General features: G+C 37.5%; 1 protein-coding gene across 1 annotated transcript; it reads right to left on the bottom strand.

Moving 5' to 3' along the window:
* Positions 1 to 3,800: 3,800 nt before the first annotated feature.
* LOC102711477 (cationic amino acid transporter 6, chloroplastic-like) lies at positions 3,801 to 12,002 on the bottom strand. Its single transcript, XM_040528883.1, has 5 exons — positions 11,582 to 12,002; positions 9,967 to 10,189; positions 6,869 to 7,220; positions 5,583 to 5,814; positions 3,801 to 4,613 (listed from the first exon to the last, which is right to left on the bottom strand). The coding sequence occupies exons 1-5, from the start codon at positions 12,000 to 12,002 to the stop codon at positions 4,048 to 4,050; spliced, it is 1,794 nt and encodes a 597-aa protein (XP_040384817.1). The 3' UTR covers positions 3,801 to 4,047.
* Positions 12,003 to 20,499: the final 8,497 nt, after the last annotated feature.

The following is a 20,499-nucleotide window of genomic DNA, read 5'->3' as shown; positions in this document are numbered from 1 at the left end:
TATTTTATTTCTATCTTCAAATGAAATAATTCCACAGGGAAAAAAAATGCAGGAACGAAATCACCAGAATACCACGGAAAATTCTTTCGATTAAAGGACCTGAAATTCTGAGTTCAGATGCATTTTTTTATGCGAATTAGGAGGAAAGCAACCCCCATAGTCTCTTCAACTCTAGCGCGGTATATATCGGCCGCATCATTTGTAAATAACATACGAACAAATCAGTTTGTTTCTATTTTTGATGAAATATAGAACTTCAGATCACTTTAATTTCCTTACGAACTTTAAGTTCAGCGTATATATGTGACTATGTCATGTTGAGGTTTGGTTATTTGACATAACAGTCGTAATTCATTGACTCAGATGATCTCATACATCATACTCATGAGTGTTAATTTAAATAATTTGATAACAAACCGTGTCAAATCATCAAATTTATTGTGAAAGAGGACTAAATATCGCAGAGAGCACTTCAGAGTGATAGAATGCAGCAACGCATGGATCAGCTGATAATCGATCATTACTACACATATCACTAGCTTAGCTAGGCCGTGTGTCATCCACAACCGTACCCACTCACTCTAGGTTAACCAAGAATCTCACCTGCTCAGCTTGCTTCATGCTCATCCTCCTTTTCGTTTCACCTTCCTTTTCTTGCCATTTCTTTCATGCACATCTGGACTTGTTGAAGACGACGACGATCGTTCATTCTTTACTGGTTTCTCTCTTTCTTTCTCTTTTCAGAAAGAGACGGCCATGCATCGCACGCCTTCAGATCGAGTGCTTCTCACAGGTTAAAGTCTGAAACTTTCACACGCGTAATCCCTCGGTTTCATGCGACGACACTGATGTAAACACCTGACATGTGTACGCGACATGGTTAGGTTATTAGTGAGCTCCGAAAGGGATGTCCATTGCTGCCCCCAAAATCTTATCTTGAGTGCAAGTCAAATGATGGAAAAGGTTGGAAGCAGACATGGACATTGGTGAGACCTGAATTTCGGCCTACCATGGAATGCTTAAACAGTCAGTGATCAGCATTCAGCAGTAGCCAGTGGACTACTGCTATAGCAGAAAAGGAGAGTTCAAAATTGACCTGAACTGGTAAATGTGACTACTACCAAGTATTGCTACTGTAACATGACAGTGTACTCATCAGCAAGCTAAAAAGTTGCAAAGTTCATGATGCAGCCAAAAGGTAGTATTAGTTTCAGCACCTTTGAATTGTTTCTATAAGTACAAAGTAATTACAAATGAATTTCGCGGGAGCTGAACTAATTCCTTCGTGCCGAATGGATCATAAAAAATGCATCTTGATCGAGTTAGTGTGTCTGGTACCTGCCACCATGAGAGGCTACCTGAGTTGCCAAGATCAGCTATGCTGCTTTTTCTGAAGGTGCAAAGTACTCCTAACACACTGAAACCAGATATGCACTCACCAACAAAATAAAAGGTGCAGTTTTTCTTTTAAAAAAAAGGTGATGAGATTGCTTGCTAGAAATGGAACCTTCACTCACCAATCACCATTTTTTCCCAAAGCCTAGATAGTAGATTCACCTCAAAACAGAGTGTCGGCAAATGGAATAAAACGAGCCAAAATTCAGAAAATGGAGCAGATAGAGCTTTGTGCATGCCGTAGTTGTCACACTGCACTTTGAGAGATTTAATTAGGTGGAGGATTAATAATGCGATGGAAGTGGATGATGAAAAAGATTTCTTCAGCCGCCTTGTTCAGTTCAGTGGATGCTGGATTTGATTCTCATCATTTCTCATGCACAGGAAAGGAGGACGACCACGACAGGATCTAGCAACTGTTCGTGCACATTGAACACAATACCACTGAATTGTCATCATCTGCAACATTCTATAAAGTCTGAAGAAAAATAGCAGAACAACGGCAAGCTTGATTGTGTCTGAATACAATTAATTATACACCACAGTTTTTTGTCAGGAGAAAGGATGATCATTCGCTTCTCCTGGCTTCATCCTGACCACTCACCATTTCATGGCGTCGTTGCACATTTCTGCACGCGCAATGTGCGCCATTTTCAGACAGAGACGCGAGCATGCGTGATTACATATGCTCGTTGCAATCCGTCCATTTTTTCCACGAGCTTTTCAGCGTGCGAACCCAATTTACAGAGAAAAGCAAGTGGCTCCATGCATCCATCAACAAAATAAAAAAAAACTTTCAGATCAACAGTTCAACCACATCTCCTCCTCGTGCATGCCATCTTTACAAGATAAGCATAAGGAGAAGAGAAAAAGAAGCAGCATGGTTCAGATACGATAGACTCTCACTGCTATCCAGTTCATCCATTTCTTTCACTTTTTCAGTACAAATTAGCAGCAAAAAGAAAATGTCACACGGCAACTATTCAGAAGTCAGAAGACAGATATTGCCAAAAGGCTCTCTGCAAATGGAGGTCTCTGTCGTCTGTTCTAGTGTTCTGCATAAGCCTGTCCAGCAAGAAGATTCGGATTAGGTATTGGGGTTGTTTGAGGGGAATCTGGACATTGACATTGTTCAGTGAAATTCCAGGTCAAGATTCCTTCACCGGCCGGCGTGAAATTTCCTTTCGTGTTTTACAGTTTTTATTCCTGGACTAAAGATTATTCGATCTACAACTTTTAAAAGAAAGCCTAACAGATTTCTTACATGACTGAAATGGCAATGCCAACTAGGACCGGGAAAGGATAGCGATGCTGCGTGCTCTCGTCGGAAGCTTATGATGCTGAGTGCTTCAGTAACTATTGAACTGGAGCAATCCCTCCATCCTAAAAAAAGTTACAAATTTTATACCATAATATAAATACTTTTACACTAATTCTCATTAATTCAATTATTACAATGATTGCAGAGCCAATGAAATGCTTAGAAAGGGAATTTAATCAATTTAAAAATTGATCACATAAGTTACTAAAAGGAAATCTTTTAACATCTAGAATGTCTATATTTTGGAACACAGATTGTAGTTATAACTTTCAACAGTATAATTACAATGCAACTTATGTGTGACCTATATAAAATTAATCAATAAGTGCACACCAACGGTTGATAGCACTGAATGCGCCTCAGGTCATGGGTTCGACATTGCCTTGGTGCAAGCGTGGGAAAAATTGTTCGCTCCTCCAGGCACAAATCTCAATGCAATTTGATGGTCCACAAAACGAAAGTTTGGGGATAAAAATCTGATCGACAATTATATACTAAATTTAGTAAGAGCATAAGTTGAAATTATACATATAAATAGGGTAATTGTTTTTATAACTTAAGGATTGTCACCTTGTTTTTATCAAAATATATGCAAATTGCTATGAATTTTTTTCCAAATTTTTATTTAATACTGCTGACTTTTGGATTTCACATTTGACTGTTCGTCTTATTCAAATATTTTATACAGATATAAAAATATAAGTTAGGGTTAAAATATCTTTAATGATAAAAGACATAACAAAATAATTAATAATTATGTAGATTTTTAAAATAAGATAAATGGTCAAATGTAGATTTAAAAGTTAATGACGTTAAATTAAAAAATCTAGAGGCAGTGCTATATATTTGCCATCCTAGAAATTTTGAATTTCAAATTTAACCTACACAACGAAGGGGCAACGAAAAAAAAAATACAAATTGTGAACTGAACACTACTTATACTATTCAGCACCACATTTTTCTTTTCTGTTTTGTTGTTTCATTTTTGCTTTGTAATTATGTTTAGATCTGACTATTGGGACTGTACTCAAAAAGTAAATACATAGGAGAATCCATCTCCTTATGTACAACTCTTGTATACTAAGAGAAAAACAATAGTTTCCAGTAATTAATTTTGACAGAGAAAGAATTGGCAATATGCATGTACATTTCATCTTGCACTTACAAGTAAACTTTTTTCCCTCTTTTTTCTTCTCCATGTTAGATTCTTGTCTAGTAAGGTGATAGTCATAACCTAATGGTTAAGATAACCCAAAAAAGAAGAAGAAGAAAAAAAGCCAAAATGAAATGGTCGAGATTGAGCTGTGCACGTGTCAAGCACACCCTGCTGTCTACACCTTGCAGCCTGCAGCATCTTCGTCCTGCACCTTGGCGCCGTCGAGCGCGCCGGCGGCGGCGCCGCCGCTGCTCTCCTCGGCGTCGTAGCTGGCGTGCACGCTGTAGAGCACGTAGACGAGCAAGGCGGCGGCGGTGAAGAAGCCGAAGCGGACGTAGGAGGGGCGGTCGAGCGAGCCGAGGAGGAAGACGTTGAGGAACACCGACGCCGCGGGCACCCACGGCATGGCCGGCACGCCCCATAGCTCCGGCCGCCGCGCCTGCGGCACCAGCGCCTGGAACGCGCCGACGGCGGCCACGGCGCCCGCACCGCACGCGGCCAGGAGCCCCGTCTTGGCGCCGCCCGCCGGCGCGAACTGCCACAGCAGCGTGAAGCAGAGCGCGGCGAGGGAGAACGCCGCGAGGAACGCGAGCGTGCGCCACGCCGCGCCGCCGCCGGCGGCGTAGCGGCGGTACACGACGGCGTTGGCCACCATGTAGAAGACGAAGAGCGTGCCGATGGAGACGAGGTTGAGCAGCACGTCGAGCTCCGTGAACAGCGCCAGCGCCGCCGTGAACACCCCTGAACAAAACAACACACCCAAGGACCAATCTGTCAATACCAAAACTTCCAAGGTCTCCTACGCTACAAGCATCACGTACACTCCAAAAAGCGCGGGAAACACTCTTTTTTTTTTCTTCTCTTCCTAAAAAAAATTAAAATGATGCTAGTAACTATTTTGGATCATTTGAATCCGAGTAGACATCCATGATCAGCTAGTCTAGCCGTCTTCTCATCGTCGGTTTCGATTCAGCCGGAATAGACCCATCACTAAGTACAAAATCAACCAGTTTTATGTGGTTTTCATGACATTTCAATCCCCGAAAAACCCGTGTCTTCGTCTGCTTTATCATGCAAGCCTCCCACGAGTAAAACAGTTGCGAGACAATGGAAAAAAAGTGATGTTTAGGTTTCGCACGAAAAAAATCAAATGACATATTTACAAACAAAAATAAATAATTTATAAATAAAATATTTATGTAGGTATTCTTATCGATCTAAGAGCCAATGCTTAAAAACTTTCAGTAAAAAAAACCTTAAAATCAGCTTTATATTTAAAGCAAAAAATTTAAAATTTAGCTTATAAGCATAATTAGAAACCAAATATTGGAGGGAAAAAAGTCCACTAAAAGCAACCACTATGCATGCTAGTTGGAACCGGATCATCCAAATAGTTTTAAGGGACTGTTTGGTATGGCTCCCGATTTCGATCCCCATTTTTCGCTAAGCTACCCTTCGAAATTTTTTATTTTTTAAACTTTTTTAATAAATAATTCTATTACTAAATGTTGGAGAAAAATATTTTCGCCATATGACGGTGACGTGAACAAAAGGTTCATACAACATAAATATTTTCTCCAAGGTTTAATAATAAAGTTATTTATTAAAATGTTTAATAATTTAAAAATTTTCATACCCTTCCCTTTGGCACTACAAGTTCGATCGATGTGAAGGTGTTGCGATAGAGTAATAATGGAGATGGGGGGTCACCGAGGAAGGCGGAGGCGTTGACGGGGGTGGCGGTGCGAGGGTGCACCCGGGCGAGCCAGGCGGGCATGACGCCGGAGCGGCCGATGACGCAGAGGTACCTGGCCTGCCCCAGCATCGCCACCATCAGCGACGTCAGGATGCCGAGGCTGGCGCCGCCGCCGATCACGTTCGACACCCACCCCCACCCGGACCTCCCCTTGAACGCCCCCGAGAACGGCGCCTCCGTGTCGATCTGCACCGCACCGCACCCCCCCACAAACACACACATCATTCTTTGCACCACAATTAATCACCAGATCAAAAAGAAAACATTATCACACAATTATTACCCACGGTGATTAATTACTTTTGGTTGTTTTCATGGTCCATATTATATAGAAACAAAAAAGAAGGCATGGAAAAGGTGAATTTTGAGATGCTTCATCAGTGATCAATCTTCTACTAGCTTCTACTACTACTACAGAAAGTACAGTGGTCTGGGTGTTGGGCGGCGTCGGATGGGAACAGCAGATTCACCAGCAAAGTCGCAGCACAGACATGCCAAAAAGGCAGAGAAAAAAACACACAGAGACACAGAAACTGAGCTGCATGGTCTCTACTGCAGCCACTTCACCACAGCTGAGCTGAGCTCGCACAACATATTCCCCGGAATTATCCCCAAGTAATTAAAGTTCAGACGGCAACAGCATGCACGAGCTATAGCTACATGCCTATCCAGGAGTCCCGACTTTTCATTCTCCATCGACGGAATCCTCGACATGTCAGGATTTGGTTTCTCTCTGAAGTTTACGATATATCAAGAATTTGCCGCTTGGTCTCCGTCTCTGCTTCGAGACTTTGTTAAAGACGAACATATTCGCCAATGCGTACGTGTGGTGTACGTGCGTGAGATTTGCTCTGATCTAAGGAAAAATTAACTCGAGGTGTCAGTAACTTATGATACCAAATCGTTTCTGATCATTAAATTTAATATGTTCATCCTAGTTAGATTCAACGGTGAAAAACGATTTAATATCATAAGATATCAGTACTTCGAGATATTTTTTGTTAGAACGGAACAAAAATCTCATATGTGTATGGTGGCAATATGTGTGCATCTTACATGTAATCAGGACAAAAATCATACAATATCTTATATATACCTTATATATAGTAAGACGTTTTAGTCTAGATTCTTTTATATATCAACATGTATTATTTATATATATGTTTAGATACATATACATCCAAATTGACGAAGTATGAAACAAGAGTAAATTAGCTGGGGAAAAAAAGGGTATACTTACTGCGTCGTAGGGGAGGAGCATGGACATGGAGGCGGCCATGAGGCAGTAGAGGAGCGTGACGAGCACGACGGAGCCGGAGACGCCGACGGGGATGTCCCGCGACGGCCGCTCCACCTCCTCGGCCATGGTGGACACGGCGTCGTAGCCGATGTAGCTCAGGTACACCATGGCGGCGCCGTTGAACACGCCGGCGGCGCCGTGCGGGAAGAACCCGCCGGGGTTGCGCTCCGGGTCGGCGGGGCGCGTCAGGTTGCGGGCGTCGCCGCGCCAGAACCCCATCACGATGATGAACAGGATGAACGCCACGTGCACCGCCGTCAGCACCATGTTCACAACCGAGCTCTCCTTCGTGCTGATGGAGACATGACAAATGGATACAAAATTTACTCATCAACAAAACATGGTATAACTAATTTGTCAAAACATTTGGAAACATTTATCAACAGAAAAACAAAAACAAAACGAGTCAGTGAACATACTATACCAAATTTTACGATAGAAAATATATTATAACAATTGCTCTTGAAAACCATCTATTATATATATAAAGTAACAGGAGTCGCTCTCACGGGCTAGAAAATCCTACATTAATAGAGAGAAAATAAGAAAAAAAAGAAAGGTTTTTTAGGAGAAAAAGATAAAAAAGAAAGAGTTTTTTTAGGAGGAAAAAAACATGACTGGATAAAAATAGAACGTTGATTCTTTTTGCAAGGAGTGGATCGGACAAATTGAGAAAAAAAAACGTGATTTCTAGGAGAGAAAAAAAAGAACGTTATTTTTTTTTTTATCTAGATCGGAGAAGGAGAAAAAAAAAGTGATTTTTTAGACTAAAAAAGAACGTGATTTTTTTGGATAAAAAAGAACATGGATTTTTTTAAATCTAGATTGGACAAGAAGTTCTTTTTGGAGAAAAACATGATTTTTTGGATAACAAAGAATGGGTATTTTTCTTGGAATGATTGGATTTTTTTTGAATCTGGATCGGATGAGGAGAAGAAAATGATTTTTTTGCATAAAATAACGTAATTTTTTAGATAAAAAAGAACGCGGATTTTTTTCTTGAAATGCTTGGATTTTTTTAATCTGCATCGGACGAGGAGACAAAAATAAGATTTTTTTGATAAAAAAAGAACGTGGATTTTTATTGGGATGATTGGATTTTTTTTCTTAAATCTGGATTGGACAAGGAGAAGAAACCATGATTTTTAAGATAAAAATAGAACATGGATTTTTTTGGGGGGGAAGGATTGGATTTTTTTTTTAAATCTAGATCAGGCAAGGAGAAAAAACCGTGATTTTTTTTGGATAAAAAATAATATGATTTTTTGGATAAAAAAGAACGTGGATTTTTGGAAAATCTGGATTGGATTGGATTTTTTTAATCTGGACGGGCAAGGAGTTTTATTAGGAGAAAAAAAGTGATATTTTTGGAATCGAAAAAAAAGAAAAGATAATAATTTTTTGGATCGGACAAAGATAGGAAAAAATCAGGGTTTTTTGGGTCAAGCCGTCAAAGTCGAAGGAAAATAAGAGATAAAAAAAATGATAGTGTTAGGAGAAAAAAGAATAAGATTTTTTGGACTAAAATGCAATTTTGGATTTCTTTTGGAATCGTAAAAATGAAATGATAATGATTTTTTTATCGGACAAGTGATTTATGATCAAGGAAAATGAGAGATAAAAAAGAAAAGACAATATCTTTTTGGAATCAAGGAAAGGGAAAAAATCAAGTTTTTTTAATCGATGCCTCTGCCGTCCAAGGAAAGAAAAAAAATCAGTTTTTTTGATCGTGCAGTTGAAGGAAAATAAGAGATAAAAAAAGAAAAAATAATATTTTTTTAAATTGGAGAAGGAAAGGAAAAATATTAGGGTCATTTTAATCCACGCGGCTGCCGTCCGATCCCTACGAGGATATCGTTTAATATTAAACTAAAAAATTTCTCATATGCCTAAAAATATTTAATTTATTTTATAGTTAACGATATGTTATTTGAAACATGTTATAGACAATAACAAATAATTAATATATATGAAAGATATGTGATTGAAGAAGACGAAGGGAAGAAGAGATATTATGTCATAAAATTTGTATAATTTTGATCTATTGTAGTATTATTCTTAGATGTATTATGTTGTTAAGATAATATAAAATAAGTCACTGTTTTAATTTGCATGAAGCATCAAATGTAAAAGTTTGATCTAAGTTATGTCCAAGTTTAAAATTATATTACCACTTTAATATTTATATTTTACAATATAATATGAAACTATATTTATTATATAAATATTTATTATATAAGAAGTTTCGTAACGAGGCTAGCCGCACTGTATTCGCGGGCCACGATGCTAGTTTTTGGTAAAGAAAATATCATTCATGTTCACTTGGGAAATGGATTGTTTGTTGTAACCGATAAGCAACACCTAGAATAGCTACTAGATTCCTCTTCTGGAGAAAGGTTCGCTCATGTTGCCTGCACAAGTCATAGAGAAGAGAGAAAGGGCTTGCTCATGTTGCCTACTTTTTTGAGGTTTTCTAGACTTGCACATTGTGTGCACAGACTGTGAATTCAGAATAGTGATGGGCATGCACAGCAAGATTCTTTCTCTGCCCATAACAATATCTCAAAATTTTCAAGAATGGATAGAACTTGACAAATTTTAATTATCCCCCACTTGCTCTGAACCTTTTGGAATGTAGCCATATACTATCAAAGAAAACTAGGTTCCAAGAGCAGTTTGGTTGCAGAGAGAGCAAGCAAGGAAAACAACAAGAGCAGCAACCACCCGAACCAACCTACACCAGCAACCAAGAAAAACCCCAAAAGCTGACTGGCTGATTGATGAACTCACACACCACACTTGCAACAACAAGGAGTATAATAAGGGAGGGAACCATAGTTTGGTACTCCTACATATAGATAAAAATTAATAGAAACCCTACTTGCTTCGTAATTTGTACTGTGGAATCTTGTGTCAAGAAGAACACCAACATGGGTCAAAAGTTTTTGCGACAACAAGCAGAGAAGACGACACAAGAAACAAAAAGAGAACACTGGATTTCTTTCTCTCTTTTTTTGAAGAAGAAGAACTTGTGTTACCTGTAGCAGATGCAGACGGAGATGAGGAGGATGATGCCGACGGCGACGAGGTCGACCTCGTTGAATCCCTTCGGGAGGCCCGGCACGACGATCCTCCACTTGCTCGGCGCGTCGACGCCGACCGCCGTGCCGAGGTACGCCGTGAAGCTGCGCGCCACGGCGGCGTTGGAGAAGACGTACTCCATGATCAGGTTCGCCCCCGTCAGGAACGCCGCCAGCTCCCCTGCATCCCACCATCAAAGAAAAAAAAACCAAGCTTCAGATTCAGATTCAGATTCTTGATCAAACTCATCAAAGAATGCTAAATGCTCAATTACATGTTTGCATCTAGGGAAAGAAAAACCATCAGATCATTGTGATGGTAACCGAGATTTGGAGAAGCTGCACCATGCAAATTTACAGAGGAAATGCAGGATCTTTATCTTGGCGATGCATGGTGATTTGTGAAAGTGAGTGAGGTCATCTCGGCCAAGAAAGCATAGGCATTTGGACTCAAAAAGAGCAATCCCTTTGGGAGATGCAAGAAAAGGACTTCCAACATTAGTTGGATGTGGATGTTCTGTGTGTGCGTGTGCATTAAAATTAGTTGAAAGTCACACTCAAAACTTTTATTCGAGAGATAGGGAGAGCAATGCTGTGGAGTACTCCCTTTTTTTTTTTTCTTCTGTTTTTCACTTGTTCTCCATGCTAGAATCTGCTACTATTTTAATGTAGCATCAGTTGACAAATCAGTGTCGATCTTGCAAAGCTTGTGAAATTAAGATATCGTCAATCTTTTTACAAGCGATGGGAGTTTTGTACTGTTCAATGTTTGCTTCACTCCGAACAGGTGTAGTATTTCTCACAATTTTGACGCAAATTTTGTACAGTTGGAAATGAAGTCCTATTCTTTTTTTCAAAAAAGAAAAGATGAAGTAGAAGTCTTTACCATGGCGACAAAAGACTGAAGAGCTTTTGACAAACACAAAGGAAATCAGTAAGCAGACAAAGAAAAACAGATATTCTCAAGGGGGGAAACAAATCCATCCTTAAAGTGAAACGAAGAGCCGAACTATCCAACATGGCAATTCTTTTAACCTCAAAAGACAAGACAACTACTACTCCTAAATCCTAATTAGATCACAAAACTGTATCAACAATGACAACACAAGTAATCCAAATATTTATTAAAAAAAAGCTCCAAATGAATCGTGAGATAGGAGAGGACAACACAGAAGAAGCAGGGCTTAGAAACGTCATGTTCATGAGACGACATCCACCTCTCGCACTTGCACATAAATGCACATAAAAAGTATGCTACTTGTGAGGCTTTGATCAATTGGACAACCGGAAGAAATGGAGAAAAGGATATTACGAGTAACCATCAAATGTTCACGAAAAAAGAACTTTTTTTTCATTTTTTGTTATTTGTCATTTCACAATGCTGTTAAAATAATTGCATGAACAAAAAACTAGTAGATGCAGTAACAGATTAAAATTGATATCCAAAGAAAAAAGGATCAATGGAGGCCATGATTTTGGCATTGTTTGTTTGAGCATGGAGTAATCGCATGGCGAGAGAAAGGATCCGTTACTGTAACGGCCGGCCATGGCGGCTGAGTGGTGGGCAGCTCACCGAAGGTGACGCGGAGGTAGCTGAAGGCGCCGCCGGCGACGGGCATGTCGACGGCGAACTCGGTGTAGCAGAAGGCGGAGAGGAGCGCGCAGAGGCCGGCAATGGCGTACGACACCACGACGCCGGGGCCGGCGTAGAGCCGCGTGGCGCGCCCCGTGGTGACGAACACCCCGGCGCCCACCATGCCACCGAGCCCGAGGCCGACGAGGTCGGGCCACCGCAGCTTCCGCGCCATGTGCGCCCCGGACCGGGCGCGCACCCGGCTCATCTCCTCGCCCGGCGACGCCGCGGCGCACGCCCGCCGCGCCAGCCGCCTCGGCGTCTGCGCCAGTGCGCGGCCGTAGGCGCGCAGGCTCGAAAACGAGCCGCCGGCCGCGCCGGCGCCGCTCTCGTGCGCCTGCACCAGCGCGCCCTTGTCCATGGCCGCGTTCCAAGAATCCGGTGAGGTCTTCCTGAGTGCTTCGGAGATCGAGCAGGAATGAATGCGGCGAGGAAGGAGGAGAGGCTCGACGGAGGTTTATATAAAGAGGCGGCACGCCGGCGCCGGCCATCTTGGTGGCTTCATGAACAGTGACGGCAAACGGTATCAGCCCCACGCTTGCAAAAACCAACCGGTGTTCGCGAAATCCAGACGTCTTGAACCGTATCAATGACCATTTGGGTTTTTTAGTCAAGTTTTCTAAAAGTAAGCTGAATTTAAATTTGTTGGTAGAATATGTTTAGATTCATGGGTTTTTATTAGTTGTTTTTTATAATCCTAAGATATCGCTAGTAAGCGGTTTAATTTGGTGTTTAGATTACGAACTCTGATTCAGCCGACCAGTTTAATCATATAATTTTATCTATTTTGATTTATTTCTATTATTTCTGTATGTATATAAAGGCTAATTAAGAGGGATATAAAAATTCTAAGGTTAGTTAACACATCAGCTCGTTGGTGGCTTCTCCACTAATAGAAATTTTGTGGTGGTTTTCACCACCTTAATATGTTGAGTTTTAATATGAAAAATAGTTCTAATGCACATGACTAGAGATAAAAACACTAGTTAAGGTGGTTTGGGTGGAGCTATCGTGCAACTCGTGAAAACACACACACAGATATATATATATATATATATATATATATAATATATATAAGAAGGGCAACTCTTCGATGTATTTTACTGGTGGTATTATACTACCAGTAGAAAAAAGATATTTTTTATTTTGTTAATTACTTGATTAGTGGTATTTTGTATTTTTGTTTTTTGCAATAAAGATCATAACAAAAAAGAAGATATTATCATTTTAAATTTCTACTATAGCTAATATTATTGGTAGTATAACTTAATTACAGTCGTATGATAAAATAGATTAATAGCATGGATTAAATTGTACTACTGGTAAAATACACCGAAGTCACCTCAATAAGAACATGATATAGATAGGACCGTATGATTTATGGCTCTTTAAGAAACCATAAATTTCACCCCAAAAAATTGATTAAAGCTTCACCCTTTCAAAGGAGATCTTAAGCTCTATTTAGGAGAGTTCCAACTTACGATTTTTATGATTTTTAGAATTGCTATCTCTAGTATAAAATAAATATTGTGAGCTGAGGGACCAAGGTCAAGATGATCTGCATCCGTATCAAACTTAATTGGCAAGAATTTACTTTGAAACAAGATTCTGTACGTTTAATATTTTTACTGATTGTGTCAAGTGTCACATTATACTGTCTAGCGTTTAGAATAATATTGTGTATAAATTGAACCTAACTGACTACAGCGATGCTCTAGCTATATATATCATAATGGTATATGCGTATATATATTTAGCATCACTAAAAATAACAATATATATAGAGGAAAGCATTTCGAGGATTTGAGCTGACGTGCAGCTCTAGAAACAGTGACGTTGCAGGGATTGGTTTCGAAGCTTTCACTACTGATATTATCCTTTTAGACACGTTGCGAATCTTTTTGTTTTTCTGCTTTGAGCGATATTATCAGTATGTAGACATACGAAAAAGAGCTAGTATTTATTGGAAAAATAGAACAACAAGAGTGCTATTCTACAACGATTTCGTGGTTGTTCTTTAATCAACGAATAGGCAGTCGTTGTCTGATACTATGTTACTAAATGTTTGACGCCGCTGACTTTTTTATACATGTTTAATTATTCATCTTATTCAAAAAATTTACATAATTGTTAATTATTTTATTATTATTTTATTTATTGTTAAATATACTTTTATGCATATATATATATATATACATATTTTTTTAAAAAAATAAATAATACGAATGATCAAACGTGTATAAAAAAGTCAACGGTGACAAATATTTAGAGATGAAGGCAGTACTTTGGGTCTTCACTTTTGCGTGAACTATGACACATTTTGTCATTGAGATGTCTTCTTAATTGAGCAACGAGGATTCTTCTGTCTCTTCAAATCAAACAACTTCATATTTATCCCCTCATATCAATCTATCATCACCAAATCAGTCCTTCCATTCCAAAATAAAATTATTATTGACCCCTCTGTTTGTCTAGAAATAAGTTTATTTTTAAGCCATCTTTGTATTACGGTTTGTAAAATTAGAAAAGAAATGCATTGGAAGTACATGAAACGGAAGACAATTGATATGAAATTTGATGAAGTGGATGTTATTATAGTGCTTTGTTTTCTATTGATATGTATGGAATAAATGAGAAATAAAGTTATTTTGAAATGAATGCAGTAACTTACATTGTTTGGTCGCAGTCTCCTCTCGCATCCCTGCTCCTACCTCACATGTTTCTCTAGCGAAACTATCTTTGCGGAGCTTTTTTATTATCCTTGAAAAAATATTTCAAGGTACGACACTTTTTAGCGTAAATGGTGTGGTACCTTGAGGTACATTGTATCTTGAGATACTAAACATTTACATTAAAATTCTTGGTACATTGAACGAAAAAAAAACCCATCCTTACGTCTAATAGCATTGTTATACCACAATTCTTTAGCTTTTGAGTCCTTTTGGCATACCTTGTAATTTGGGTATTGGCTTTAATCCATTGGAGAAATTATTCTTAAGACAATTGCTATGTCCTCTTGTCAGGATGATAAGAGAGTATAACACGGCGAGGACTAAGAAGGTAATAAGGACATTTGTAAGATGAGAAAAGGCAGCAATATTTAATAAAAAAATACGTACCACTATTTATTTTATTAAAAATTCCTTCGTTCCAAACACCATCTATCCATAAATTCATATATTACTATGTTTTATATATTTACATTCCTATGTTTTAATTATGTATTTCATTCTTACACTATTTTATTCCTCCGTGTCCCAAACATATATATCTGTATTTCATGGAAAAAAGACAAATGGCATATTCACAACGAAAATATTTTGTGAATACAACTTTATATATGTATTCTTAGCGATCTAAAAACTAAGGTGGGAAAATAAAATTTGGTGAACCCTCCAAATGAGCTCTAAATTTAATGTTTAAATTTAAATTTTGGCTTGAAAGCATAAGCATAAGTCAAAAGATGAGGGTGCTATAATATTATAGACAATAGAGTATACACGTTTATTTTAAATGTATCGGTTCGGTAGACCTGAGATTTGGCCGAGTGTTGATCTGTTTGATAATAAATTATAAAAATAGACCTATTTAAAAACTATTTTAAAAAATAAACTGTTTGATCCGCGTCACCCTGATAGTACAGAGGTTCTTCACCTTAGTACAATGGGATTCGCACGGAGGTCTGTAAGGTTCACGCCAAGTCCTAGCGTGGAGATAAAGAACATGCGCTACTTCGGGGATGGCGTGGAGCAGAACAGATTATTTTTAAAATAAGTTATGAAACCATCGTAATTACTTCTCAAATGATCAAGTAGTGTAATTTTCAGGCGATTTGGAAGTTCTTGCAGGGTGATTGACATGGTTTCCATTACCACGATAACTGCCGTGGTTACCGCGCTAACTGGCCTTACCACCACGGAGGCGTTCTACGTCATTTACCGCGTTTTCGAGTTTAAATTTGAGTAGAATTTAATTTTTTTAGAAAATTTAATAGAAATATAATGTTGTATAGGTTGATATATAAGTATAGTTTTGTCAAAGAAATTTATAAAGAAGGTGTATTTTCGGCGTAATTAAAAATTATAACCGAAAATTTTGGAGGAAAAAATTAAAAATAGCCTATTGCAAATAATATTTTGTAAGAAGGTGGTTAATAATATTTTGTTGTTGAGTCATTATTAATTTACACTAGATACACGTTGTATATAATGTTGAAATACAAATATACAAGGATGGAATGAGGAAAAATATGCATGGAGGAAAATTATTTGTGCATGTTAGTACACACGTAATAGTTTTATTTGTAATAATTGGTAGTAGGTATATTTATGACATAACAATTAAAATTAAGGTGTTGTTACTCTTTATGGATGTGAATTATTTGCTAAAGGGTATGACGGTGTATGTTTGTATGTTGTAATATCAAGAATTTAAAAAATGTTATGTCAAAATTTTGTTGTTTCTCTATAACATGTCCTAAATGTCATAAAGATAGTCACAAAATATTTTTCTTTTTTTGTATTTTTTTAGATTTTTTAAAGGTTTTTTTTTGTATTTGGCATCTCACAAATTTTCTTGTTATCAAATTTTCTTCTCCTTGCAGTAACCGTGGTTTTCGCAGCCAAAACCGCGTGGTTTTGCACGGTTTTCGTCGTTCTCATATGCTGTTTTGGTCACCATTAGTCACGGTTACCATGCGAAACCGTACGGTAACTACGTAAAATTATACAGTAACCGTAATTATCGTACGGTTTTAAATCCAAATTTTTTATTTTTAAATTTATCGTGGCTTTTATGGCATCGACGGTAACCGTGCTAAGTGATTACCGTGGTAGGGACGGTAAAAACGGAAAATTAACCCCCGGTGAATCGGTGATCCATGCATGCCAATGTCAACCCGGGCGGCGCGCCGGCACCGTCTCGAGTCGGGGCTAGCGATCCCACGAGTGCCATGGTGGTGGTGAGAGTGAGAGGCAGTCCGTCTCGAGCGGTGTGCCAGCTTTTCTGCTCTGCTCTGCTCTTGCAGCCAGCATGTACTGTACACGAGTTTCTTCAAACCATCTGATCGAATTTTTCACACCTAAATAAAGTATTAAATATATATGAACATTAAAACTAATTATCCAGTTACAGGGAAAATCGTGAGACGAATCTTTTGAGCCTAATTAGGACATGATTAGTCATAAGTGCTACAGTATCAACATGTACTAATGATGAATTAATTAGACTCAAAAGATTAGTCTCGCGGTTTCCAGACGGAATCTAAAACTTGTTTTTCCATTCTTGTCCGAAAATTCTTTTGGACAGATATTCGATGTGATTTTTTAGCAAAAAATTTTTATCAACTAAACAACTCCTCACTGTCACTGGTGCCGAGTGTTCGACCCACACCTCTCGAGGCCACACCACGCCACCACGTCTCGTCCTCCAAAACTTCACGATTTGGCCATTCTCGAAAGGTCATTTCGAACCTGGAGTACGGACGAAAAAAAAAAGTTATTTTACCCACTCACAGTACATACGGAGGAGCAGTTTTTATTAAGTTACGTGACATGGTATTTATGGAAGAGAGTTAGAAATTAAGAAACTAGTTCTCAACTAATAACCATTATCTTCACTTAAAACAAGACTAATTGTGATAGATCAGAGTTGTCTAGAGAGTAGTCAACGCCTAGAGATTATGAGATCATGTGAGATACTAAAGACAAGATGACAATATATATGATGATGAAATTTTTACATGACATGCCAGAGGGATTAGTGCCTATGGTAATAGGAAGTTGAATTCGTTGAAAGTTATTTTGGATTTGGAAAGATTGGACGTGTTAAAGATAGGGATGAATTGGAGTTAAATAAGGTAGGTTTTTCACGGGACCGTGAGTCATATTTCGTACTAGATATGTGGACTTTGTATAATCACATTAAAGATATAAATAGATACCAAGAAGTATATCTCTGGTATGTTTTTGATGAGCTTTAGATGAGAGAAGATTAGAGTTTAGCCTCGATTTTGATTTTCGATCCAAAGTTTTGCAAGGAGTGCAATAGGTGCACTTCGTATATAAACATTAGTTGATCAATAAAGAGTAGTAGTGAAGATTTGTATCCTGTTCTTGACATAGATTAGTGTTACCATCTGCGTTTCAAAGGACGTGTTCTTGTTTGACAGATAAAAGATTATTTGATTTTTAATAGTTATTTGTATAAATAATTAAATTAGTTATTGTAAAGTTAAAATTGTAAAAGAATAAACTCATATATAAAATCATTTTATAAAATTGCACCGTTTAACGGTTCGATAAATGTGCACGTAAAAGACAAACAGTAATTTGGCGAAAACACGAACAAAATATTACTATCAAGTATTGAAGTGTATACAGTCTACCACTACGACTCTGGACATATCTTTATCCAAATTCATTTTATTGGGTGATGTCTCGTCTAATACTCCATCATCCGAAAATATAATCATTACAAAGTTTATCCAAAATATAAATGTTTCTACTACTATTTATGATATTACTTATCTTATCAATTGTTATTATTAAAATTCTTCTCATTTTATCCCTTCCCTGTCCTCCCACATTCATCAATTCTCAATATTAAAGAGCATCTCGTACTTTTCTTCTCAACCTTATTCTCAACTAAGCAATATATAAATATTTATTTTTTAGACAGAATAGCAGTACTAGATAGCTATATTCTAGAACCAAGAAATTAATTAAGGCCATGTTTAGTTCACAAAAATTTTACCCTAAAAACATCGCATCGAATCTTTGGACACCTAAATAGAGCTTTGGACACCTAAATAGAGCATTAAACATAGATGAAACGAAAAACTAATAGCACAGTTATGTGAGAAATCATGAGACGAATCTTTTGAGCTTAATTAGTTTATGATTAGCCATTAGTGCTACAGTAACCAATATGCTCTAATGAGAGATTAATTAGGCTCAAAAGATTCGTCTTGTGGTTTCTAGCCGAGCTGTAAAATTCGTTTTTTCATTTATGTCAAAAACCCCTTCCAACATCCGGTGAAATTTAATGTGACACCCAAAATTTTAATTTCTCCAACTAAACACCCCTAATTATCCCTCCGACGTAAGTGTGCACTTAAAATTATCGGTAATGTGGTCAAAGGAGTAGGACGGCAATAGTACACACGTGCTGACTAATCAATCAGCTGAGATCTCTCGTACATCTGCTGCAAGTACAGGCCAACACTGTTTCGACAGCTCATTCATCAACGCTTTGTTCACAGCATTGACCTAGGTGCTACTGCTACTTACTGGAGTAAAATATAATAATTATTTTATCTAACAATAATTTCTTTTTTCGCGTATATCCGTACAAATGCAAACAATGAATATTTTTACGTGAACAAATCACAATACAATTATTTTCACTTTATCTAATTCTACTACACATCTCCCTACTTTCACAAACTAAAATATAACTATTTAAAGATGAACTTATCTGAGGATAAACAAGAAGGTGACAAAGGTGATTTTATTTTTATATAGAGGACGTAAGTATTTCTAAAATAGGGTATGGATACGAATACATCAACAAAACAGATAGATATAACGGAAGGAATTATGTGATTATTTGGCGGTGCACTGTTTCTAACACTTTAAAACTTGTTGAAAACAACTTCGGAGCACAACCAGTGTCATCTCAACTTCTACCCACTACCCACTGAATCCAACCATAGTTCATGTGGTAAATTAAATACAAGTTTGTCTAAGAAACAACAAAAAATAAAACTGCACATTTAGAAGGGATGGTTTCATAGCACTTGACTAATGTGGAATCTTAAAAACAACAAAATGAAACTTGTCATTGGGAATAGCTTAAGCGCCCTAGTCATTATGCTTATAAGGTAACATTTAAATTTTTAATTTTAAATTTGGAGTTGATTTTAAGATTTTTCTCGTCGCGGTTCAGCCATAGCTTAAAATTATCGATAGCATTTTGTAGAACTCTAATGGAGAAATACCGATGGAACACTCACGACAATGATATTTTTTAGATAAGTTCGTTTGTACGACGATATTGTGTAAAACTTGCACTTATCGATAGCTTTTTTTGGAATTAAACGTTTATTAATGTCATTTGTTAGATTTTTTTCAATCCTAAAATAACCTAAATTTTGGTACAAATAGACTATATATCAATTCATGTATATTTTTTAACTTTGCGGGTGGGGAGGATACGGCTCTTCATATGCATGCATCTCTATATAAATTTTAATTTCTCCCTGTAGGAGTTGTATATGATTGATTGATGCCTGCAAGTTGTTCAATCACTGATTCAAAATCAAGAAAACTGCAAAGCCTAAAAAGATGGATGCCATTCGCATCGAACGATATCTTCAAAAGTTTCCATGCAGAATTAATTCCACAAAGATGCCTATGTTTTCAATAGTATCTATTGATATCGACGTGTTGATGTTGGAGCCCTAAGAGACAAATCATTTTTATCAAAGACAGTTAAATAATAATTATGACTTTACACTAAAGAGTAGATATGCTGAACTCGGGAAAATTCAGAGGTTAATCATCTTTATTTGATGACCTTGCCCTACCAAGTTAATCGGCTGAGAACTGACGAAAAGTTTGAGGGCGAAAACAGCTCTCTCTGTTTCTTTATTTAACATTGATTACTTTTAGGTTATTTTTATGATTTTTTATTAAAAATATAATATTAATTATTTTGTTATTATTTGATTTATTATTAAGGAACTTTCAGAATAGCTTACAACTTTACATATTTACACAAAATTTTAAATAAATACAAATGGCTAAACGTATATGGAGTTAACAACGTCAAATTAAAAAACGGAGACAACAAATAAA

The sequence above is a fragment of the Oryza brachyantha genome, chromosome 11 (assembly GCF_000231095.2).
Source record: "Oryza brachyantha chromosome 11, ObraRS2, whole genome shotgun sequence".
In the NCBI taxonomy this organism is placed as follows: domain Eukaryota; kingdom Viridiplantae; phylum Streptophyta; class Magnoliopsida; order Poales; family Poaceae; genus Oryza; species Oryza brachyantha.
This window is presented reverse-complemented; position numbering and strand designations above follow the sequence as displayed.

Bases quoted from the DNA above. Each gene is read 5' to 3' on its own strand.
- LOC102711477 (XM_040528883.1), bottom strand. From the start codon at position 12,002: ATGGACAAGGGCGCGCTGGTGCAGGCGCACGAGAGCGGCGCCGGCGCG. The intron at 7,221-9,966 runs GTAACACAAGTT...TGTCTCCATCAG, and splicing joins TCCGTCTGCATCTGCTACAG to CACGAAGGAGAGCTCGGTTG. The intron at 5,815-6,868 runs GTAAGTATACCC...GGTGCGGTGCAG, and splicing joins TGCTCCTCCCCTACGACGCA to ATCGACACGGAGGCGCCGTT.